Source organism: Coregonus lavaretus, assembly GCF_964263955.1.
Source record: "Coregonus lavaretus genome assembly, contig: HAP1_SCAFFOLD_528, whole genome shotgun sequence".
In the NCBI taxonomy this organism is placed as follows: Eukaryota; Metazoa; Chordata; class Actinopteri; order Salmoniformes; family Salmonidae; genus Coregonus; species Coregonus lavaretus.
The window spans coordinates 26,472-53,432 of record NW_028158324.1 but is presented as its reverse complement, the minus strand read 5'-3'; the positions used below and the strand labels follow the sequence as shown (position 1 = coordinate 53,432).

At 46.1% G+C, this 26,961-nt stretch overlaps 1 protein-coding gene and 1 long non-coding RNA gene across 3 annotated transcripts in view; one reads left to right on the top strand and one right to left on the bottom strand.

Annotated features, from left to right (window-relative positions):
* Positions 1 to 888: 888 nt before the first annotated feature.
* LOC311124160 lies at positions 889 to 4,672 on the top strand. Of its 2 annotated transcripts, XR_014612719.1 has the most exons (3): positions 889 to 1,941; positions 2,807 to 3,434; positions 3,465 to 4,672. It is a non-coding gene; the product is annotated as an uncharacterized lncRNA (long non-coding RNA). The 2 variants fall into 2 exon arrangements; XR_014612720.1 differs by having other exon boundaries at positions 2,807 to 4,672.
* A 5,131-nt stretch (positions 4,673 to 9,803) lies between these two features.
* Positions 9,804 to 26,961, bottom strand: part of LOC311124126 (uncharacterized protein) — a 28,774-nt gene continuing 11,616 nt past the window's right edge. The window contains exons 2-3 of the mRNA XM_084198335.1: positions 22,342 to 22,513; positions 9,804 to 16,365 (exon numbers count right to left, since the gene is read on the bottom strand). Coding sequence (XP_084054461.1) covers positions 16,175 to 16,365; positions 22,342 to 22,513 — 363 coding nt within the window. The 3' untranslated portion in view covers positions 9,804 to 16,174. The remainder of the gene's footprint in view (positions 16,366 to 22,341; positions 22,514 to 26,961) is intronic.

Sequence of the window (26,961 nt, the reverse complement as noted above, 5' to 3'; positions counted from 1 at the left end):
ATATCTCAATAACTACTAAAACCTGTAATATATCAATAACTACTAAAACCCTGATCTATAATATATCAATAACTACTAAAACCTGTAATATATCAATAACTACTCAAACCTGTAATATATCAATAACTACTAAAACCCTGATCTATAATATCTCAATAACTACTAAAACCTGTAATATCTCAATAACTACTAAAACCTGTAATATATCAATAACTACTAAAACCCTGATCTATAATATCTCAATAACTACTAAAACCTGTAATATCTCAATAACTACTAAAACCTGTAATATCTCAATAACTACTAAAACCTGTAATATATCAATAACTACTAAAACCTGTAATATATCAATTACTACTAAAACCCTGGTCAATAATATATCAATTACTACTAAAACCCTGATCTGTAATATATCAATAACTACTAAAACCCTGACCTGTAATATATAAATAACTACTAAAACCCTGATCTATAATATATCAATAACTACTAAAACCCTGATCTATAATATATCAATAACTACTAAAACCCTGATCTATAATATATCAATAACTACTCAAACCTGTAATATATCAATAACTACTAAAACCTGTAATATATCAATAACTACTAAAACCCTGATCTATAATATATCAATAACTACTAAAACCCTGATCTATAATATATAAATAACTACTAAAACCTGTAATATATCAATAACTACTAAAACCCTGATCTATAATATATCAATAACTACTAAAACCCTGATCTATAATATATCAATAACTACTAAAACCTGTAATATCTCAATAACTAATAAAACCTGTAATATATCAATAACTACTCAAACCTGTAATATATCAATAACTACTAAAACCCTGATCTATAATATATCAATAACTACTAAAACCTGTAATATCTCAATAACTACTAAAACCTGTAATATATCAATAACTACTAAAACCTGTAATACATCAATAACTACTAAAACCTGTAATATATCAATAACTACTCAAACCTGTAATATATCAATAACTACTAAAACCTGTAATATATCAATAACTACTAAAACCCTGATCTGTAATATATCAATAACTACTAAAACCTGTAATATCTCAATAACTACTAAAACCTGTAATATATCAATAACTACTAAAACCCTGATCTATAATATATCAATAACTACTAAAACCTGTAATATATCAATAACTACTAAAACCCTGATCTATAATATATCAATAACTACTCAAACCTGTAATATATCAATAACTACTAAAACCTGTAATATATCAATAACTACTAAAACCCTGATCTATAATATATCAATAACTACTAAAACCCTGATCTATAATATATAAATAACTACTAAAACCTGTAATATATCAATAACTACTAAAACCCTGATCTATAATATATCAATAACTACTAAAACCCTGATCTATAATATATCAATAACTACTCAAACCTGTAATATATCAATAACTACTAAAACCTGTAATATATCAATAACTACTAAAACCCTGATCTGTAATATATAAATTACTACTAAAACCCTGATCTGTAATATATCAATAACTACTAAAACCCTGATCTGTAATATATAAATAACTACTAAAACCTGTAATATATCAATAACTACTAAAACCCTGATCTGTAATATATCAATAACTACTAAAACCCTGATCTGTAATATATAAATAACTACTAAAACCTGTAATATATCAATTACTACTAAAACCCTGATCTATAATATATAAATAACTACTTAGTTATTACCATATAGTGTACCTACCTATACACACCAGTGCTGTTGTCTCATTGACCCCGTTGACCTGTAGGTAACTAACCCTAACCCCTGTTGACCTGTAGGTTCTCCCAGACTCTGGAGAGGGTGTGTGTGGAGATGGTGGAGAGTGGTGTGATGACCAAGGACCTGGCAGGCTGCATCCACGGCTTGGCCAAGTGACTACACACTTATATACTACACTATACAGTACAATACAGGACAGGCATGTCCACAGGATAACCCTAACCCTGGCCAAGTGAAACCTGGGATTCAATCAGATTGCGGGTTATAGGCATTGACAGTTTAAGCTGGAATCCGTAATGGTGAAACTGCCACGTCTAGTCTGTTTGCGATATTACAACAACAAAGAAGGATGTCATTGCACATCATTACCACAATGTTGGATGCTCCTCTCCTCCATTTCATCTACAATAATGATAACAATGTGGCGCTGTTTCCCCTTATGCAGCTTTAAAGGTTCCCACGTTTTCCGAGATCCCATTCACAGTGAACGCTGCATATGTCGGCTCAATCGGAAATTGCCTCTAAAAGCTGCAATGCCCATAACCCGCGATGGGATTGAATAGAGCCCTTAGTCTAACCCGCGATGGGATTGAATAGAGCCCTTAGTCTAACCCGCGATGGGATTGAATAGAGCCCTTAGTCTAACCCGCGATGGGATTGAATAGAGCCCTTAGTCTAACCCGCGATGGGATTGAATAGAGCCCTTAGTCTAACCCGCGATGGGATTGAATAGAGCCCTTAGTCTAACCCGCGATGGGATTGAATAGAGCCCTTAGTCTAACCCGCGATGGGATTGAATAGAGCCCTTAGTCTAACCCGCGATGGGATTGAATAGAGCCCTTAGTCTAACCCGCGATGGGATTGAATAGAGCCTAACCCTTAGTCTAACCCGCGATGAGATTGAATAGAGCCCTTTGTCTAACCCGCGATGGGATTGAATAGAGCCCTTAGTCTTGTCGTACACACCTGCCTAGGTTCCTTCAAGTGTTTAATCTAACCTGTCATGTGATGTTGCAGCTGCAAGCTGAATGAACATTACGTCAACACATCCGACTTCCTGGACGCCATCAGGACCAACCTGGACAAGGCTCTGGGCAAGTGAAGAGGAGGAGGACAACGCCACAAAACAAACTAACACTAACTTAGATTAGATCTGTGTTGCTACCATGTTGTGTTGTCTCTCTTTATGTAGTGTTGTGGTGTCTCTCTTTATGTAGTGTTGTGGTGTCTCTCTTTATGTAGTGTTGTGGTGTCTCTCTTTATGTAGTGTTGTGGTGTCTCTCTTTATGTAGTGTTGTGGTGTCTCTCTTTATGTAGTGTTGTGGCGTCTCTCTTTATGTAGTGTTGTGGCGTCTCTCTTTATGTAGTGTTGTGGCGTCTCTCTTTATGTAGTGTTGTGGCGTCTCTCTTTATGTAGTGTTGTGGCGTCTCTCTTTATGTAGTGTTGTGGTGTCTCTTTATGTAGTGTTGTGGCGTCTCTATGTAGTGTTGTGGTGTCTCTCTTTATGTAGTGTTGTGGTGTCTCTCTTTATGTAGTGTTGTGGCGTCTCTCTTTATGTAGTGTTGTGGTGTCTCTCTTTATGTAGTGTTGTGGCGTCTCTCTTTATGTAGTGTTGTGGTGTCTCTCTTTATGTAGTGTTGTGGTGTCTCTCTTTATGTAGTGTTGTTGTCTTAGGTCTCTCTTTATGTAGTGTTGTGGTGTCTCTCTTTATGTAGTGTTGTGGCGTCTCTCTTTATGTAGTGTTGTGGCGTCTCTCTTTATGTAGTGTTGTGGTGTCTCTCTTTATGTAGTGTTGTGGTGTCTCTCTTTATGTAGTGTTGTGGCGTCTCTCTTTATGTAGTGTTGTGGCGTCTCTCTTTATGTAGTGTTGTGGCGTCTCTCTTTATGTAGTGTTGTGGTGTCTCTCTTTATGTAGTGTTGTGGCGTCTCTCTTTATGTAGTGTTGTGGTGTCTCTCTTTATGTAGTGTTGTGGTGTCTCTCTTTATGGAGTGTTGTGGCGTCTCTCTTTATGTAGTGTTGTGGCGTCTCTATGTAGTGTTGTGGCGTCTCTCTTTATGTAGTGTTGTGGCGTCTCTCTTTATGTAGTGTTGTGGCGTCTCTCTTTATGTAGTGTTGTGGTGTCTCTCTTTATGTAGTGTTGTGGCGTCTCTCTTTATGTAGTGTTGTGGCGTCTCTCTTTATGTAGTGTTGTGGCGTCTCTCTTTATGTAGTGTTGTGGCGTCTCTCTTTATGTAGTGTTGTGGTGTCTCTTTATGTAGTGTTGTGGTGTCTCTCTTTATGTAGTGTCTCTCTTGTCGTGATGTGTGTTTTGTCCTACATTTGTATTTTTAATCCCAGCCCCAGACCCCGCAGGAGGCCTTTTGCCTCTTGGTAGGCCGTCATTGTAAATAAGAATTTGTTCTTAATTGACTTGCCTAGTTAAAGCTAAAAAAAATAAAAAAATAAATGAAAAAATACCCTTAACCCTAACACAAAACAGACAAGTTTGAAATAGTCGTTACATTCCGTCCGTACTATTTTATGATCTTGTTTTGTACCCCAATATTTCTATGAGCCTTTGTATCCTGTTTGAAGGGAACATGTTTGATATTTTCTTGCCAGTTTGTGCCATGGAGTATTTGTATAGTGCCAATCAGATGCTGTGTCACTATCAGTGTGCTTCTCTGCCTTCCCATTGACAGGGGAGACTTTTCAAATGATTTGATTTTCTTGTCTGTGGTCCAATACATTCTGGATTCATATGATTATTAATCTATTATTCATATTAAGAGATTAATACCAGGGATCAATTTAAACAACCATTTCAATTAAGTGTATATTACTCTTGAATGATTGACTATTGTCTAAATAATTCTCAATAAATGCAGTATGTACGAAGTCATCAGTTTCCATATAAAGACCTCTAAGCTGTAGGCTACTGACGTCTCTGCGCTGTAGGCTACTGACGTCTCTGCGCGGTAGGCTACTGACGTCTCTGCGCTGTAGGCTACTGACGTCTCTGCGCTGTAGGCTACTGACGTCTCTAAGCTGTAGGCTACTGACGTCTCTGCGCTGTAGGCTACTGACGTCTCTGCGCTGTAGGCTACTGACGTCTCTGCGCTGTAGGCTACTGACGTCTCTGCGCTGTAGGCTACTGACGTCTCTGCGCTGTAGGCTACTGACGTCTCTAAGCTGTAGGCTACTGACGTCTCTAAGCTGTAGGCTACTGACGTCTCTGCGCTGTAGGCTACTGACGTCTCTAAGCTGTAGGCTACTGACGTCTCTAAGCTGTATGCTACTGACGTCTCTGCGCTGTAGGCTACTGACGTCTCTAAGCTGTAGGCTACTGACGTCTCTGCGCTGTAGGCTACTGACGTCTCTAAGCTGTAGGCTACTGACGTCTCTAAGCTGTATGCTACTGACGTCTCTGCGCGGTAGGCTACTGACGTCTCTGCGCGGTAGGCTACTGACGTCTCTGCGCTGTAGGCTACTGACGTCTCTGCGCTGTAGGCTACTGACGTCTCTAAGCTGTAGGCTACTGACGTCTCTGTGCTGTAGGCTACTGACGTCTCTGCTCTGTAGGCTACTGACGTCTCTGCGCTGTAGGCTACTGACGTCTCTAAGCTGTAGGCTACTGACGTCTCTGCGCTGTAGGCTACTGACGTCTCTAAGCTGTAGGCTACTGACGTCTCTGCGCTGTAGGCTACTGACGTCTCTGCGCGGTAGGCTACTGACGTCTCTGCGCTGTAGGCTACTGACGTCTCTGCGCTGTAGGCTACTGACGTCTCTAAGCTGTAGGCTACTGACGTCTCTGCGCTGTAGGCTACTGACGTCTCTAAGCTGTAGGCTACTGACGTCTCTAAGCTGTAGGCTACTGACGTCTCTAAGCTGTAGGCTACTGACGTCTCTGCGCTGTAGGCTACTGACGTCTCTGCGCTGTAGGCTACTGACGTCTCTAAGCTGTAGGCTACTGACGTCTCTGCGCGGTAGGCTACTGACGTCTCTGCACTGTAGGCTACTGACGTCTCTGCGCTGTAGGCTACTGACGTCTCTAAGCTGTAGGCTACTGACGTCTCTAAGCTGTAGGCTACTGACGTCTCTAAGCTGTAGGCTACTGACGTCTCTGCGCGGTAGGCTACTGACGTCTCTGCGCTGTAGGCTACTGACGTCTCTAAGCTGTATGCTACTGACGTCTCTGCGCTGTAGGCTACTGACGTCTCTGCGCTGTAGGCTACTGACGTCTCTAAGCTGTAGGCTACTGACGTCTCTAAGCTGTAGGCTACTGACGTCTCTGCGCTGTAGGCTACTGACGTCTCTGCGCTGTAGGCTACTGACGTCTCTGCGCTGTAGGCTACTGACGTCTCTGCGCTGTAGGCTACTGACGTCTCTAAGCTGTAGGCTACTGACGTCTCTAAGCTGTATGCTACTGACGTCTCTAAGCTGTAGGCTACTGACGTCTCTGCGCTGTAGGCTACTGACGTCTCTGCGCTGTAGGCTACTGACGTCTCTAAGCTGTAGGCTACTGACGTCTCTAAGCTGTAGGCTACTGACGTCTCTGCGCTGTAGGCTACTGACGTCTCTAAGCTGTAGGCTACTGACGTCTCTAAGCTGTAGGCTACTGACGTCTCTGCGCGGTAGGCTACTGACGTCTCTAAGCTGTAGGCTACTGACGTCTCTGCGCTGTAGGCTACTGACGTCTCTGCGCTGTAGGCTACTGACGTCTCTAAGCTGTAGGCTACTGACGTCTCTGCGCTGTAGGCTACTGACGTCTCTAAGCTGTAGGCTACTGACGTCTCTAAGCTGTAGGCTACTGACGTCTCTGCGCTGTAGGCTACTGACGTCTCTAAGCTGTAGGCTACTGACGTCTCTGCGCTGTAGGCTACTGACGTCTCTAAGCTGTAGGCTACTGACGTCTCTAAGCTGTAGGCTACTGACGTCTCTAAGCTGTAGGCTACTGACGTCTCTGCGCTGTAGGCTACTGACGTCTCTAAGCTGTAGGCTACTGACGTCTCTGCGCTGTAGGCTACTGACGTCTCTAAGCTGTAGGCTACTGACGTCTCTGCGCTGTAGGCTACTGACGTCTCTGCGCGGTAGGCTACTGACGTCTCTAAGCTGTAGGCTACTGACGTCTCTGCGCTGTAGGCTACTGACGTCTCTGCTCTGTAGGCTACTGACGTCTCTGCGCTGTAGGCTACTGACGTCTCTGCGCTGTAGGCTACTGACGTCTCTAAGCTGTAGGCTACTGACGTCTCTGCGCTGTAGGCTACTGACGTCTCTGCGCTGTAGGCTACTGACGTCTCTAAGCTGTAGGCTACTGACGTCTCTGCTCTGTAGGCTACTGACGTCTCTAAGCTGTAGGCTACTGACGTCTCTAAGCTGTAGGCTACTGACGTCGCTAAGCTGTAGGCTACTGACGTCTCTGCGCTGTAGGCTACTGACGTCTCTGCGCTGTAGGCTACTGACGTCTCTGCTCTGTAGGCTACTGACGTCTCTGCGCTGTAGGCTACTGACGTCTCTAAGCTGTAGGCTACTGACGTCTCTGCGCGGTAGGCTACTGACGTCTCTAAGCTGTAGGCTACTGACGTCTCTAAGCTGTAGGCTACTGACGTCTCTGCGCGGTAGGCTACTGACGTCTCTGCGCTGTAGGCTACTGACGTCTCTAAGCTGTAGGCTACTGACGTCTCTAAGCTGTAGGCTACTGACGTCTCTAAGCTGTAGGCTACTGACGTCTCTGCGCTGTAGGCTACTGACGTCTCTGCGCTGTAGGCTACTGACGTCTCTGCGCTGTAGGCTACTGACGTCTCTAAGCTGTAGGCTACTGACGTCTCTGCGCTGTAGGCTACTGACGTCTCTGCACGGTAGGCTACTGATGTCTCTGCGCGGTAGGCTACTGACGTCTCTAAGCTGTAGGCTACTGACGTCTCTGCGCGGTAGGCTACTGACGTCTCTGCGCGGTAGGCTACTGACGTCTCTGCGCTGTAGGCTACTGACGTCTCTGCGCTGTAGGCTACTGACGTCTCTAAGCTGTAGGCTACTGACGTCTCTAAGCTGTAGGCTACTGACGTCTCTGCGCGGTAGGCTACTGACGTCTCTGCGCGGTAGGCTACTGACGTCTCTGCGCGGTAGGCTACTGACGTCTCTGCGCGGTAGGCTACTGACGTCTCTGCGCGGTAGGCTACTGACGTCTCTGCGCGGTAGGCTACTGACGTCTCTGCGCGGTAGGCTACTGACGTCTCTGCGCTGTAGGCTACTGACGTCTCTGCGCTGTAGGCTACTGACGTCTCTAAGCTGTAGGCTACTGACGTCTCTGCGCTGTAGGCTACTGACGTCTCTGCGCGGTAGGCTACTGACGTCTCTAAGCTGTAGGCTACTGACAGCAATGAGCATCTCGCGGAGGGATGGCAGCGCTCCTTAACACCTGTGAACTGCACACTGTGGTGTTCACACTACAGAAATTCTACACACTACACTATGGAAATTCTATTTGAATATTTCTTGGTGGCTATTCAAGTAGAAAGGGGTGGCTGATCTTACAGCCAGCCCAGGGAAGGTAAAGATGGGTGAAATCCCTCTGATGTCCAGGACTCACTGTACCACTAATGGAGGGCCACAGATTCTTTCACCGGCATGATTCAGAAAGCTGTTCCTACTGTGTTGTCTGTACAGCAGGGGGCGACATGGAGGCACAAGGAGATTCCAATTGAAACATGACGTCACAGGCTGGGCTAAACAATCCTAGGGTTAGAAAGACATGAATAGACGACTGAAGCAGTTGGACTCTTTGGCTGTATGATATAATATAAATATAATGATATGGCTTAGGGTTGTATATTATACTAACTGACAAGGTTGAAACATACCGTCTAGTCATTTCAACAGAAGTTCAGTTTAAGGAATTACAGAATGCAGACAGATTAAAACAAGACTGAAAAACAGAAACCAAATAACCTTTATTAAATAGTAATGTGAGGTTTCAGTTGGATATTCCTTATTCCAATAACAACTAGTAGAATACCAGGTTTTTAGTTTGAGTGTGAATCAAGGCTGCCCTGCATAGAAGGATGGGGGAATGGTCTAAAAAAGGTGCTAACTCCTCCCACCTGGTGCCCTGGCCAGTTAAAACACAAGCACCCAGAGAGAGAGAGAGAGAGAGAGAGAGAGAGGTGCAACTGAAACAACCACACTGCTCATTCTCAAGACAACCAGTGAAGTCACAGTCTTGCTTGTATTGACTACTGTGTGATGTTACAGAGTTCTGCTTGTCCGTCTCAGGTATTCTGGTCCAGATCTAGTTGTACTCAGGTAGCCTGGTCCAGATCTAGTTGTACTCAGGTAGCCTGGTCCAGATCTAGTTGTACTCAGGTAGCCTGGTCCAGATCTAGTTGTACTCAGGTAGCCTGGTCCAGATCTGGTTGTACTCAGGTAGCCTGGTCCAGATCTGGTTGTCCCGTCTTAGGTAGCCTGGTCCAGATCTAGTTGTACTCAGGTAGCCTGGTCCAGATCTGGTTGTCCCGTCTTAGGTAGCCTGGTCCAGATCTAGTTGTACCGTCTCAGGTAGCCTGGTCCAGATCTGGTTGTACCGTCTCAGGTAGCCTGGTCCAGATCTAGTTGTACCGTCTCAGGTAGCCTGGTCCAGATCTGGTTGTACCGTCTCAGGTAGCCTGGTCCAGATCTGGTTGTACCGTCTCAGGTAGCCTGGTCCAGATCTGGTTGTACCGTCTCAGGTAGCCTGGTCCAGATCTGGTTGTACCGTCTTAGGTAGCCTGGTCCAGATCTAGTTGTACCGTCTCAGGTAGCCTGGTCCAGATCTGGTTGTACCGTCTCAGGTAGCCTGGTCCAGATCTAGTTGTACCGTCTCAGGTAGCCTGGTCCAGATCTGGTTGTACCGTCTCAGGTAGCCTGGTCCAGATGTGGTTGTACCGTCTTAGGTAGCCTGGTCCAGATCTGGTTGTACCGTCTCAGGTAGCCTGGTCCAGATCTGGTTGTACTGTCTTGCAAAGTCATTGTCACACCAAGCTGATCTGGGACCAGGCTACTTCAAAGTGCTTTAATGTATTCAGGCAGAGCCAGGTCATAGTCATCATTAAAACAACAGCAGTGTCAAGCTAAACCAAGTGAAACAGGTTTGTAGAGTAAGAGACTGTAAGAGGTTAGACAGCAGCAACATGTTGTAGTAACAGCCAGCACACACAGCAGTCACTTTGGTAAGTATAGACCTGACTCCAGATCAGCTCATAGAAGACTGGTCCTGTGCTCCTCCATGCTGCAGAACAGACATGTTGTGAAGATCATTCAAACCTATTCTTTAACATGTTGGTATCAGATGTATCAATGTCTAAAACAGTGCCTTCAGAAAGTACCCCTCGACTTTTTCCACCTTTTGTTGTTACAAAGTGGGATTAAAATGGATTTAATTGTCATTTTTTGTCAACGATCTACACAAACTACTCTAATGTCAAAGTGGAAGAAAAATTCTAACGTTTGTAAAAAAAGAAAGAAAAATAAAACTAATATATTGTGATTAGATAAGTATTCAACCCCCTGAGTCAATACGTGACAATAACCTTTGCCAGCGATTACAGCTGTGTCTTTCTGGGTAAATCTCCAAGAGCTTTGCACACATGGATTGGACAATATTTCAACATTATTTTTAATTCTTCAAGCTCTGTCAAGTTGGTTGTTGATCATTGCTAGACAGCCATTTTCAGTTCTTGCCATAGATTTTTAAGTAAATTTAAGTCAAAACTGTAACTAGCCCACTCAGGAACATTCAATGTCATCTTGGTGAGCAACTCAAATGTTTACTGAACAAATATAGAAAACGCAAAATAGAAAAGGCAACATGTAAAGTGTTAATCCCATGTTTCATGAGCTGAAATAAAAGATCCCAGAAATGTTCCATACACACAAAAAGCTTATTTCTCTCAAATGCTGTGCACTAATTTGTTTACATCCCTGTTGGTGAGCATTTCTTCTTTGCCAAGATAATCCATCCACCTGACAGGTGTGACATATCAAGAAGCTGATTAAACAGCATGATGATCATTACACAGGTGCACCTCGTGCTGGGGACAATAAAATGCCACTCTAAAATTTGCAGTTTTGACACACAACACAATGCCACAGATGTGTCAAGTCTAAAGGGAGCGTGCGATTGACATGCTGACTGCAGGAATGTCCACCAGAGCTGTTGCCAGAGACTTTAATGTTCATTTCTCTAACATAAGCCGCCTCCGACGTCGTTTTAGAGAATTTGGCAGTACGTCCAACCGGCCTCAAAACCGCAGTCCACGTGTAACCACGCCAGCCCAGGACCTCCACAACCGGCTTCTTAACCTGCGGGATCATCTGAGACCAGCCAGCTGGACAGCTGATGAAACTGGGGGTTTGCACAACCAAAGATTTTCTGGACAAACTGTCAAAAACCATCTCAGCTCATCTGCGTGCTCGTTGTCCTCACCAGGGTCTTGACCTGACTGCAGTTTGGCGTCATAACCGACTTCAGTGGACAAATGCTCACCTTTGGTGGCCACTAGCATGCTGGAGAAGTGTACTCTTCATGGATTAATCCCGGTTTCTACTGTCCCGGGCAGAAGGCAGACAGTGTGTATGGCGTTGTGTGGGCGAGAGGTTTGCCGATGTCAACGTTGTGAACAGAGTGCCCCATGGTGGCGGTGGGTTTATGGTATGGGCAGGCATAAGCTATGGACAATGAACAGAATTGCATTTTATCTATGCCAATTTTAATGCACAGAGATACTGTGACGAGATCCTGAGGCCCATTGTCGTGCCATCCAGCCGCCACCATCACCTCATGTTTCAGCATGATAATGCACAGCCCCAAGTCGCAAAGATCTGTACACAATTCCTGGAAGCTGAAAATGTCCCAGTTCTTCCATGGGCCGCATACTCACCAGACATCACCCATTGAGCATGTTCAGGATGCTCTGGATTGACGTGTATAACAGCGTGTTCCAGTTCCCGCCAATATCCAGTAACTTCTCACAGCCATTGAAGAGGAGTGGGACAACCTTCCACAGGCCACAATCAACAGCCGGATCAACTCTATGGGAAGGAGCTGTGTCGCGCTGCATGAGGCAAATGGTCACACCAGATACTGACTGGTTTTCACACATACAGATAATTGTATGTGTGGGGTACAGAGATAAGGTAGTCATTCAAAAAACATGTTAAACACTTATTGCAGAGAGAGAGAGAGAGAGTCCATGCAACTTATGTGACTTGTTAAGCACATTTTTATTCCTGAACTTAAGGGGTTGAATACTTATTGACTCAAGACATTTCAGCTTTTCATTAAAAAAATTCTACAAACATAATTCCACCTTGACATTATGGGGTATTGTGTGAAGGCCAGTGACAAAAAATCTCAATGTAATCAATTTTCAATTCAGGCTGCAACACAACAAAATGTGGAAAAAGTCAAGGGGTGTGAAGCCTTTCTGAAGGCGCTGTATACAGGTGTGTCTAGTTGGATCTAAGATCAGAGTTATACTGTATCTGGCTTGGTCTTCTGTCAAAACATGTAAAAACATACTTATTGGTGAATGATTCCATGGTAGGTAAGATGGCTCTATGTAAACTGCTTTCTGAGTGCTGATACATAGTTCCATACCACAACTTATCACAGTTTACATCTGTCACTATAGTCTTTAGTCATGTCTGGTAGAATATCCCAAAGGACTTCTAGACCAATCATGTCTGGTAGAATATCCCAAAGGACTTCTAGACCAATCATGTCTGGTAGAATATCCCAAAGGACTTCTAGACCAATCATGTCTGGTAGAATATCCCAAAGGACTTCTAGACCAATCATGTCTGGTAGAATATCCCAAAGGACTTCTAGACCAATCATGTCTGGTAGAATATCCCAAAGGACTTCTAGACCAATCATGTCTGGTAGAATATCCCAAAGGTCTTCTAGACCAATCATGTCTGGTAGAATATCCCAAAGGACTTCTAGACCAATCATGTCTGGTAGAATATCCCAAAGGACTTCTAGACCAATCATGTCTGGTAGAATATCCCAAAGGACTTCTAGACCAATCATGTCTGGTAGAATATCCCAAAGGACTTCTAGACCAATCATGTCTGGTAGAATATCCCAAAGGACTTCTAGACCCAATCGTCAGTCTCAGAGTCACTTCTATCAGAGACGGGTGGAGCTGATTGGCTGTTGAAGTGCATGTCCCGCCCCTCCATCAGGACAGGTCAGTTCTGGTTCTTAAAAGGTCCATGAACCCCCTCCCTGTGTCTCACTGCCACAGCACACCCTAACCCAGTCTCTCTCACTGCCACAGCACAGCCTAACCCAGTCTCTCTCACTGCCACAGCACAGCCTAACCCTAACCCAGTCTCTCTCACTGCCACAGCACAGCCTAACCCAGTCTCTCTCACTGCCACAGCACACCCTAACCCTAACCCAGTCTCTCTCACTGCCACAGCACACCCTAACCCAGTCTCTCACTGCCACAGCCTAACCCTAACCTAGTCTCTCTCACTGCCACAGCACACCCTAACCCTAACCCAGTCTCTCTCACTGCCACAGCACACCCTAACCCTAACCCAGTCTCTCTCACTGCCACAGCACACCCTAACCCTAACCCAGTCTCTCTCACTGCCACAGCACACCCTAACCCTAACCCAGTCTCTCTCACTGCCACAGCACAGCCTAACCCAGACTCTCTCACTGCCACAGCACACCCTAACCCTAACCCAGTCTCTCTCACTGCCACAGCACACCCTAACCCTAACCCAGTCTCTCTCACTGCCACAGCACACCCTAACCCAGTCTCTCTCACTGCCACAGCACACCCTAACCCAGTCTCTCTCACTGCCACAGCACACCCTAACCCAGTCTCTCTCACTGCCACAGCACACCCTAACCCAGTCTCTCTCACTGCCACAGCACACCCTAACCCAGTCTCTCACTGCCACAGCCTAACCCTAACCCAGTCTCTCTCACTGCCACAGCACACCCTAACCCTAACCCAGTCTCTCTCACTGCCACAGCACGCCCTAACCCTAACCCAGTCTCTCTCACTGCCACAGCACAGCCTAACCTAGTCTCTCTCACTGCCACAGCACAGCCTAACCCTAACCCAGTCTCTCTCACTGCCACAGCACACCCTAACCCTAACCCAGTCTCTCTCACTGCCACAGCACACCCTAACCCTAACCCAGTCTCTCTCACTGCCACAGCACAGCCTAACCCTAACCCAGTCTCTCTCACTGCCACAGCACAGCCTAACCCTAACCCAGTCTCTCTCACTGCCACAGCACACCCTAACCCTAACCCAGTCTCTCTCACTGCCACAGCACAGCCTAACCCTAACCCAGTCTCTCTCACTGCCACAGCACACCCTAACCCTAACCCAGTCTCTCTCACTGCCACAGCACAGCCTAACCCTAACCCAGTCTCTCTCACTGTCACAGCACACCCTAACCCTAACCCAGTCTCTCTCACTGCCACAGCACACCCTAACCCTAACCCAGTCTCTCTCACTGCCACAGCACAGCCTAACCCTAACCCAGTCTCTCTCACTGTCACAGCACACCCTAACCCTAACCCAGTCTCTCTCACTGCCACAGCACACCCTAACCCTAACCCAGTCTCTCTCACTGCCACAGCACAGCCTAACCCTAACCCAGTCTCTCTCACTGCCACAGCACACCCTAACCCTAACCCAGTCTCTCTCACTGCCACAGCACAGCCTAACCCTAACCCAGTCTCTCTCACTGTCACAGCACACCCTAACCCAGTCTCTCTCACTGCCACAGCACACCCTAACCCTAACCCAGTCTCTCTCACTGCCACAGCACACCCTAACCCTAACCCAGTCTCTCTCACTGCCACAGCACACCCTAACCCTAACCCAGTCTCTCTCACTGCCACAGCACAGCCTAACCCTAACCCAGTCTCTCTCACTGCCACAGCCTAACCCTAACCCAGTCTCTCTCACTGCCACAGCACAGCCTAACCCTAACCCAGTCTCTCTCACTGTCACAGCACACCCTAACCCAGTCTCTCTCACTGCCACAGCACACCCTAACCCTAACCCAGTCTCTCTCACTGCCACAGCACAGCCTAACCCTAACCCAGTCTCTCTCACTGCCACAGCACAGCCTAACCCAGTCTCTCTCACTGCCACAGCACACCCTAACCCAGTCTCTCTCACTGCCACAGCACACCCTAACCCTAACCCAGTCTCTCTCACTGCCACAGCACACCCTAACCCTAACCCAGTCTCTCTCACTGCCACAGCACACCCTAACCCTAACCCAGACTCTCTCATTGCCACAGCACACCCTAACCCAGTCTCTCTCACTGCCACAGCACACCCTAACCCTAACCCAGTCTCTCTCACTGCCACAGCACACCCTAACCCTAACCCAGTCTCTCTCATTGCCACAGCACACCCTAACCCAGTCTCTCTCACTGCCACAGCACACCCTAACCCTAACCCAGTCTCTCTCACTGCCACAGCACACCCTAACCCTAACCCAGTCTCTCTCACTGCCACAGCACACCCTAACCCAGTCTCTCTCACTGCCACAGCACACCCTAACCCTAACCCAGTCTCTCTCACTGCCACAGCACACCCTAACCCAGTCTCTCACTGCCACAGCCTAACCCTAACCTAGTCTCTCTCACTGCCACAGCACACCCTAACCCAGACTCTCTCATTGCCACAGCACACCCTAACCCAGTCTCTCTCACTGCCACAGCACACCCTAACCCAGTCTCTCTCACTGCCACAGCACACCCTAACCCAGTCTCTCACTGCCACAGCCTAACCCTAACCTAGTCTCCCTCACTGCCACAGCACAGCCTAACCCTAACCCAGTCTCTCTCACTGCCACAGCACACCCTAACCCTAACTCAGACTCTCTCATTGCCACAGCATGGCAGCCATGTTGTCTGTTCCCCACCCATAGTCTCCTCTCCATTAACAGAAGCTGAAGAACAGAGGCACATCCAGGTGCTCTCGTCAGGTGCTGGAGTTGTAGAAGTGATGGAAAACGCTGCACACTGCTGCTCATGCTCCCAGGTGATATTTATTTAGAACAACGTTTCCACCCTTAGGTCCTGGATGCCTGATGAAGAGCTAAGGGTGGAAACATTGTTTTCCTCTCCATTAACCCATGGTCTGTAGTTAGTCCACCATTAACCCATGGTCTGTAGTTAGTCCACCATTAACCCATGGTCTCTTCTCCATTAACCCATGGTCTGTAGTTAGTCCACCATTAACCCATGGTCTCTTCTCCATTAACCCATGGGCTGTAGTTAGTCCACCATTAACCCATGGTCTGTAGTTAGTCCACCATTAACCCATGGTCTCTAATGGTCTGTAGTCCATTAACATTAGCACTCCTATCCAACTGCTCAAGGCGTGTTGTAGTTAGCTGTATCCTTCCCAAAGCTGTAATAGTTGTCCATGTCCTCCATGTTTGCCGTGGTGAGCTTGGTGAGGTTCTGGGAGCCTCCATTATCCATGTTGTTGTTGGCCCCAGAGGCCCCGAAGTCAAAGTTGTCCTCCTCATAGTGGCCCTGGTCCTCCATCTCAGGAAGAGCATCTGGGAACACAGAGAAAAAGGGCTGTTATGGAGAGTACAGTGGTATAACCAACCCTAACCCCAACCCAGAACACCGTGGCAGAACCAACCCTAACACCAACCAAGAACACCGTGGTAGAAGCAACAGGATCAACACAATGGTAGAACCAACCCCAACCCAGAACACAATGGTAGAACCAACCCCAACCCAGAACACAATGGTAGAACCAACCCCAACCCCAACCCAGAACACAGTGGTAGAGCCAACCCTAACCCCAACCCAGAACACAGTGGTAGAACCAACCCTAACCCCAACCCAGAACACAGTGGTAGAACCAACCCTAACCCCGACCCAGAACACAGTGGTAGAACCAACCCTAACCCCAACCCAGAACACAGTGGTAGAACCAACCCTAACCCAGAACACAAATGGTAGAACCAACCCTAACCCCAACCCAGAACACAATGGTAGAACCAACCCTAACCCCAACCCAGAACACAGTGGTAGAACCAACCCTAACCCAGAACACAATGGTAGAACCAACCCTAACCCCAACCCAGAACACAATGGTAGAACCAACCCTAACCCCAACCCAGAACACAGTGGTAGAACCAATCCTAACCCCAACCCAGAACACAGTGGTAGAACCAACCCTAACCCAGAACACAGTGGTAGAACCAACCCTAACCCCAACCCAGAACACCATGGTAGAACCAACAGGATCACAACACAGTGGTAGAACCAACCATAACCCCAACCCAGAACACAGTGGTAGAACCAACAGGATCACAACACAGTGGTAGAACCAACAGGATCACAACACCGTGGTAGAACCAACAGGATCACAACACAGTGGTAGAACCAACAGGATCACAACACAGTGGTAGAACCAACAGGATCACAACAGTGGTAGAACCAACAGGATCACAACACAGTGGTAGAACCAACAGGATCACAACACAGTGGTAGAACCAACAGGATCACAACACAGTGGTAGAACCAACAGGATCACAACACAGTGGTAGAACCAACAGGATCACAACACCGTGGTAGAACCAACAGGATCACAACACCGTGGTAGAACCAACAGGATCACAACACAGTGGTAGAACCAACAGGATCACAACACAGTGGTAGAACCAACCCTAACCCCAACCCAGAACACAGTTGTAGAACCAACCCTAACCCCGACCCAGAACACAGTGGTAGAACCAACCCTAACCCCAACCCAGAACACAGTGGTAGAACCAACCCTAACCCAGAACACAAATGGTAGAACCAACCCTAACCCCAACCCAGAACACAATGGTAGAACCAACCCTAACCCCAACCCAGAACACAGTGGTAGAACCAACCCTAACCCAGAACACAATGGTAGAACCAACCCTAACCCCAACCCAGAACACAGTGGTAGAACCAACCCTAACCCCAACCCAGAACACAATGGTAGAACCAACCCTAACCCCAACCCAGAACACAATGGTAGAACCAACCCTAACCCCAACCCAGAACACAGTGGTAGAACCAATCCTAACCCCAACCCAGAACACAGTGGTAGAACCAACCCTAACCCAGAACACAGTGGTAGAACCAACCCTAACCCCAACCCAGAACACCATGGTAGAACCAACAGGATCACAACACAGTGGTAGAACCAACCATAACCCCAACCCAGAACACAGTGGTAGAACCAACAGGATCACAACACAGTGGTAGAACCAACAGGATCACAACACCGTGGTAGAACCAACAGGATCACAACACAGTGGTAGAACCAACAGGATCACAACACAGTGGTAGAACCAAAAGGATCACAACAGTGGTAGAACCAACAGGATCACAACACAGTGGTAGAACCAACAGGATCACAACACAGTGGTAGAACCAACAGGATCACAACACAGTGGTAGAACCAACAGGATCACAACACAGTGGTAGAACCAACAGGATCACAACACCGTGGTAGAACCAACAGGATCACAACACCGTGGTAGAACCAACAGGATCACAACACAGTGGTAGAACCAACAGGATCACAACACAGTGGTAGAACCAACAGGATCACAACACAGTGGTAGAACCAACAGGATCACAACACCGTGGTAGAACCAACAGGATCACAACACAGTGGTAGAACCAACAGGATCACAACACCGTGGTAGAACCAACAGGATCACAACACAGTGGTAGAACCAACAGGATCACAACACCGTGGTAGAACCAACAGGATCACAACACAGTGGTAGAACCAACAGGATCACAACACAGTGGTAGAACCAACAGGATCACAACACAGTGGTAGAACCAACCCTAACCCTAACCCAGAACACAGTGGTAGAACCAACCCTAACCCTAACCCAGAACACAGTGGTAGAACCAACCCTAACCCAGAACACAATGGTAGAACCAACCCTAACCCTAACCCAGAACACAGTGGTAGAACCAACCCTAACCCAGAACACAATGGTAGAACCAACCCTAACCCTAACCCAGAACACAGTGGTAGAACCAACCCTAACCCTAACCCAGAACACAGTGGTAGAACCAACCCTAACCCAGAACACAATGGTAGAACCAACCCTAACCCTAACCCAGAACACAGTGGTAGAACCAACCCTAACCCAGAACACAATGGTAGAACCAACCCTAACCCTAACCCAGAACACAGTGGTAGAACCAACAGGATCACAACACAGTTGTAGAACCAACCCTAACCCAGAACACAATGGTAGAACCAACCCTAACACCAACCAAGAACACAGTGGTAGAACCAACAGGATCACAACACAGTGGTAGAACCAACAGGATCACAACACAGTGGTAGAACCAACAGGATCAACACCGTGGTAGAACCAACAGGATCACAACACTGTGGTAGAACCAACAGGATCACAACACAGTGGTAGAACCAACACGATCACAACACCGTGGTAGAACCAACAGGATCACAACACCGTAGTAGAACCTACAGGATCACAACACCGTGGTAGAACCAACAGGATCACAACACAGTGGTAGAACCAACAGGATCACAACACAGTGGTAGAACCAACAGGATCACAACACAGTGGTAGAACCAACAGGATCACAACACAGTGGTAGAACCAACAGGATCAACACCGTGGTAGAACCAACAGGATCACAACACCGTGGTAGAACCAACAGGATCACAACACCGTGGTAGAACCAACAGGATCAACACCGTGGTAGAACCAACAGGATCACAACACAGTGGTAGAACCAACAGGATCAACACCGTGGTAGAACCAACAGGATCACAACACTGTGGTAGAACCAACAGGATCACAACACAGTGGTAGAACCAACACGATCACAACACCGTGGTAGAACCAACAGGATCACAACACCGTAGTAGAACCAACAGGATCACAACACCGTGGTAGAACCAACAAAATCACAACACCGTGGTAGAACCAACAGGATCACAACACAGTGGTAGAACCAACAGGATCACAACACAGTGGTAGAACCAACAGGATCACAACACAGTGGTAGAACCAACAGGATCAACACTGTGGTAGAACCAACAGGATCACAACACAGTGGTAGAACCAACAGGATCACAACACAGTGGTAGAACCAACAGGATCACAAAACAGTGGTAGAACCAACAGGATCACAACACAGTGGTAGAACCAACAGGATCACAACACCGTGGTAGAACCAACAGGATCACAACACAGTGGTAGAACCAACAGGATCACAACACAGTGGTAGAACCAACAGGATCACAACACCGTGGTAGAACCAACAGGATCACAACACAGTGGTAGAACCAACAGGATCACAAAACAGTGGTAGAACCAACAGGATCACAACACCGTGGTAGAACCAACAGGATCACAACACCGTGGTAGAACCAACAGGATCACAACACCGTGGTAGAACCAACAGGATCACAACACAGTGGTAGAACCAACAGGAACACAACACCGTAGTAGAACCAACAGGATCACAACACAGTGGTAGAACCAACAGGATCACAACACCGTGGTAGAACCAACAGGATCACAACACAGTGGTAGAACCAACAGGATCACAACACCGTGGTAGAACCAACAGGATCACAACACCGTGGTAGAACCAACAGGATCACAACACAGTGGTAGAACCAACAGGATCACAACACAGTGGTAGAACCAACAGGAACACAACACAGTGGTAGAACCAACAGGATCACAACACAGTGGTAGAACCAACAGGATCACAACACAGTGGTAGAACCAACAGGATCACAACACAGTGGTAGAACCAACAGGATCACAACACAGTGGTAGAACCAACAGGATCACAACACAGTGGTAGAACCAACAGGATCAACACCGTGGTAGAACCAACAGGATCACAACACTGTGGTAGAACCAACAGGATCACAACACCGTGGTAGAACCAACAGGATCACAACACAGTGGTAGAACCAACAGGATCACAACACCGTGGTAGAACCAACAGGATCACAACACCGTGGTAGAACCAACAGGATCACAACACAGTGGTAGAACCAACAGGATCACAACACAGTGGTAGAACCAACAGGATCAACACCGTGGTAGAACCAACAGGATCACAACACCGTGGTAGAACCAACAGGATCACAACACAGTGGTAGAACCAACAGGATCACAACACAGTGGTAGAACCAACAGGATCACAACACCGTGGTAGAACCAACAGGATCACAACACCGTGGTAGAACCAACAGGATCACAACACAGTGGTAGAACCAACAGGATCACAACACAGTGGTAGAACCAACAGGATCAACACCGTGGTAGAACCAACAGGATCACAACACCGTGGTAGAACCAACAGGATCACAACACAGTGGTAGAACCAACAGGATCACAACACAGTGGTAGAACCAACAGGATCACAACACAGTGGTAGAACCAACAGGATCAACACCGTGGTAGAACCAACAGGATCACAACACCGTGGTAGAACCAACAGGATCAACACAGTGGTAGAACCAACAGGATCACAACACAGTGGTAGAACCAACAGGATCAACACCGTGGTAGAACCAACAGGATCACAACACCGTAGTAGAACCAACAGGATCACAACACAGTGGTAGAACCAACAGGATCACAACACAGTGGTAGAACCAACAGGATCACAACACCGTGGTAGAACCAACAGGATCACAACACAGTGGTAGAACCAACAGGATCACAACACCGTGGTAGAACCAACAGGATCACAACACCGTGGATTTGGGGACTGTGAAGAGACCCCTGGTGGTATGTATGGGTGTCTGAGCTGTATGTTATTTGATTATGCAGACAATCTGGAAATGTCCATCAGTAATATTTCTCATAAAAACTAGAAGAGAAGCAGTTCATCTCTCGTCAACCCTCAACCAGGAAAGACTGGCATGCATGTTGTTGATGTTAGTTGTGTATGTGCAGTACAGGGCAAGGCGTGTTGCTCTGTTTTGAGCCAGCTGCAGCTTTCTAGGTCTTTCTTTGCTGCACTTGACCATATTACTGGACAGTCATCAAGATGACACAAGGGTAAAGGGTTAGGATAAAGTTCAGGGTTTGGGAAAAAAGTAAAGCCCTACCTTGTCTGTCAGGTGAGATGTCCATGCTGGGTTAGGGTAAAGGGTAAAGGGTTAGGGTAAAGGGTTAGGGTAAAGGGTTAGGGTTAAAGGGTAAACGGTTAGGGTGAAGGGTAAAACCTCACCTTGTCCATCAGGTGAGATGTCCATGCTGTATTACGGTAAAGGGTTAAGGTAAAGGGTTAGGGTAAAGGGTTAGGGTAAAGGGTTAGGGTAAAGGGTTAGGGTAAAGGGTTAGGGTTAAAGGGTAAAGGGTTAGGGTAAAGGGTTAGGGTAAAGGGTTAGGGTAAAGGGTTAGGGTAAAGGGTTAGGGTAAAGGGTTAAGGTAAAGGGTTAGGGTAAAGGGTTAGGGTTAAAGGGTAAAGGGTTAGGGGTAAAGGGTAAAGGGTTAGGGTAAAGGGTAAAACCTCACCTTGTCCATCAGGTGAGATGTCCATGCCGTGTTTGACCTTCATGTGTCGGCTGAGGTTCCCCTTCAGGTTAAACTTAGAGGAGCAGTAAGGACACTTGAAGGGTTTGGATCCGGCGTGGAGGTGCATGTGACCCAGCAGATTGTACATTCTATTGAACGACTTCCCGCACACCTGGAAAAGACAAAGCATGAGTTACAGTATATGTTCATAATCGGGATCGTTTGGCTTGACAACATCGGGACATGGCTATTAACTGTAGTCCCTGCTACCAGTCCCTATTTGAGGCAGTAACCAACCCCCAAGACCTAACTAAAGTCCCTGCTACCAGTCCCTATTTGAGGCAGTAACCAACCCCCAAGACCTAACTAAAGTCCCTGCTACCAGTCCCTATTTGAGGCAGTAATTAACCTCCAAGATCTAACTGTAGTCCCTGCTACCAGTCCCTATTTGAGGCAGTAACCAACCCCCAAGACCTAACTGTAGTCCCTGCTACCAGTCCCTATTTGAGGCAGTAATCAACCCCCAAGACCTAACTGTAGTCCCTGGCTGCTACCAGTCCCTATTTGAGGCAGTAACCAATCTCCAAGACCTAACTGTAGTCCCTGCTACCAGTCCCTATTTGAGGCAGTAATTAACCTCCAAGACCTAACTGTAGTCCCTGGCTGCTACCAGTCCCTATTTGAGGCAGTAATTAACCTCCAAGATCTAACTGTAGTCCTTCACTCCTCTGTGCTGTGCACCACCTTCCCATTTACACCAGAGATCTGGATATAATGATGAGATGCACCTTCCCATTTACACCAGAGATCTGGATATAATGATGAGATGCACCTTCCCATTTATACCAGAGATCTGGATATAATGATGAGATGCACCTTCCCATTTACACCAGAGATCTGGATATAATGATGAGATGCACCTTCCCATTTACACCAGAGATCTGGATATAATGATGAGGTGCACCTTCCCATTTACACCAGAGATCTGGATTTAATGATGAGATGCACCTTCCCATTTACACCAGAGATCTGTATATAATGAAGAGATGCATGTCTCTGGCTGCTACCAGTCCCTATTTGAGGCAGTAATTAACCTCCAAGACCTAACTGTAGTCCTTCACTCCTCTGTGCTGTGCACCACCTTCCCATTTACACCAGAGATCTGGATATAATGATGAGATGCACCTTCCCATTTACACCAGAGATCTGGATATAATGAAGAGGTGCACCTTCCCATTTACACCAGAGATCTGGATATAATGATGAGATGCACCTTCCCATTTACACCAGAGATCTAGATATAATGATGAGGTGCACCTTCCCATTTACACCAGAGATCTGGATATAATGATGAGGTGCACCTTCCCATTTACACCAGAGATCTGGATATAATGATGAGGTGCAACTTCCCATTTACACCAGAGATCTGGATATAATGATGAGATGCACCTTCCCATTTACACCAGAGATCTGGATATAATGATGAGGTGCACCTTCCCATTTACACCAGAGATCTGGATATAATGATGAGATCCACCTTCCCATTTACACCAGAGATCTGGATATAATGATGAGGTGCACCTTCCCATTTACACCAGAGATCTGGATATAATGATGAGGTGCAACTTCCCATTTACACCAGAGATCTGGATATAATGATGAGGTGCACCTTCCCATTTACACCAGAGATCTGGATTTAATGATGAGATGCACCTTCCCATTTACACCAGAGATCTGGATATAATGATGAGGTGCACCTTCCCATTTACACCAGAGATCTGGATATAATGATGAGATGCACCTTCCCATTTATACCAGAGATCTGGATATAATGATGAGATGCACCTTCCCATTTACACCAGAGATCTGGATATAATGATGAGATGCACCTTCCCATTTACACCAGAGATCTGGATATAATGATGAGGTGCACCTTCCCATTTACACCAGAGATCTGGATTTAATGATGAGATGCACCTTCCCATTTACACCAGAGATCTGTATATAATGAAGAGATGCATGTCTCTGCTCTAACAATGGGAATCGTTGTCCCAAAGGCGGGAAGGCAGGTGACGAGCGTAGAAACACATTGGCCTTATTTTGGACTGATTTGAGCGAGACTGAAACCTCTTGCTTCGCCTCTTCCTCTATGGTTTCCACACAAACACACCAAGCCCCTCCCCCTGCCTCTCACAACAACAAACTTGAGAGATCCCATTTTCCTCTCTGACAAGTTGTTTCAAGTCGCTATTTGCATTTGAGGTTTGGTCCAACGGAATCGGTCATATGGACACCAAAACACATTAAGACATTATTTTACTGTAATAGAGGAGAAGTTAACTTTTCTAACGATACCCTTTTTATGTCTCAACTCCTCAAATTGAGCTCAGAGCAGACACATTATTATTATTATATTACACTACTAAAACGAGAGTATCAATGAACATTGATTCTGGAAGATGAATGCTCAGTTTGTCGCGCGCTGCATTGTGGTATCGCAAGCAGCATTTTAGCCAAAGACCGTTATACTAGATGTCTAGTCTGTGTTTTATAAATGTGCAATAAGCATAACACACAATTATATAAGGAATTGACAACTCGTTCTCATTCTGAGAAATAAGGTAGGCCACTTGATTTCAACATCTCAACAAAGTGGACAGGCTAACATGCTGTTCAAACAGTTGGAGAAGGACAGAATGGTGTGTTCATAACAACTCAACCTTGTCAGCTAGCAAATAGATCCAAGTCAACCTTGTTAGCTAGCAAATAGATCCAAGTCAACCTTGTTAGCTAGCAAATAGATCCAAGTCAACCTTGTTAGCTAGCAAATAGATCCAAGTCAACCTTGTTAGCTAGCAAATAGATCCAAGTCAACCTTGTTAGCTAGCAAATAGATCCAAGTCAACCTTGTTAGCTAGCAAATAGATCCAAGTCAACCTTGTTAGCTAGCAAATAGATCCAAGTCAACCTTGTTAGCTAGCAAATAGATCCAAGTCAACCTTGTTAGCTAGCAAATAGATCCAAGTCAACCTTGTTATCTAGCAAATAGATCCAAGTTGGTTAAACTTGAAATATAAAGATAACCTGGCTAATCACTAGCACGTGGGCTTGAGAGATGGTTGATGAGGCCTGTGTTCATTTTCTACAGCCTAATGCTAATCTATAGCCTAATGCCTGGTTGCATGGTTCTAGTTACATTTGTAATAAAAAATAGCTTTTTCATAGACAGACTGGAGAGCCAGATCAGTGATTATTGAAACAACAAAAAAAGCAGGTGAAACTATTTTGATAAAATATTTAAATGATTAGTGTGTCTTATTGGTTGTGGAAGGCTTATATTCTGCCTGGGTATAACTTCACAAGCCCTGAATTCATTGGCTTATTGCTGACTGTTTGAAATGCAGTGTATTTTATATTTAATTGTACAACAACGCTTATTTAGAGAATAAAAAAAAAAAAAAAAAATCCGATATACTGTATATCATGAATCGCCCATAAGTTTAAAAGAAATTTAGATATCTTTTAGACCATATCGCCCAGCCCTACCATAACACATACGGTTTTATCGCCCAGCCCTACCATAACACATCCGGTTTTATCGCCCAGCCCTACCATAACACATACGGTTTTATCGCCCAGCCCTACCATAACACATACGGTTTTATAGCCCAGCCCTACCATAACACATACGGTTTTATCGCCCAGCCCTACCATAACACATCCGGTTTTATAGCCCAGCCCTACCATAACACATCCGGTTTTATCGGCCAGCCCTACCATAACACATCCGGTTTTATAGCCCAGCCCTACCATAACACATCCGGTTTTATCGCCCAGCCCTACCATAACACATCCGGTTTTATCTCCCAGCCCTACCATAACACATACGGTTTTATCGCCCAGCCCTACCATAACACATCCGGTTTTATCGCCCAGCCCTACCATAACACATACGGTTTTATCGCCCAGCCCTACCATAACACATACGGTTTTATAGCCCAGCCCTACCATAACACATACGGTTTTATCGCCCAGCCCTACCATAACACATACGGTTTTATCGCCCAGCCCTACCATAACACATACGGTTTTATCGCCCAGCCCTACCATAACACATACGGTTTTATCGCCCAGCCCTACCATAACACATACGGTTTTATCGCCCAGCCCTACCATAACACATACGGTTTTATCGCCCAGCCCTACCATAACACATACGGTTTTATAGCCCAGCCCTACCATAACACATACGGTTTTATCGCCCAGCCCTACCATAACACATCCGGTTTTATCGCCCAGCCCTACCATAACACATCCGGTTTTATCTCCCAGCCCTACCATAACACATACGGTTTTATCGCCCAGCCCTACCATAACACATACGGTTTTATAGCCCAGCCCTACCATAACACATACGGTTTTATCTCCCAGCCCTACCATAACACATACGGTTTTATCGCCCAGCCCTACCATAACACATACGGTTTTATCGCCCAGCCCTACCATAACACATACGGTTTTATCGCCCAGCCCTACCATAACACATACGGTTTTATCGCCCAGCCCTACCATAACACATACGGTTTTATCGCCCAGCCCTACCATAACACATACGGTTTT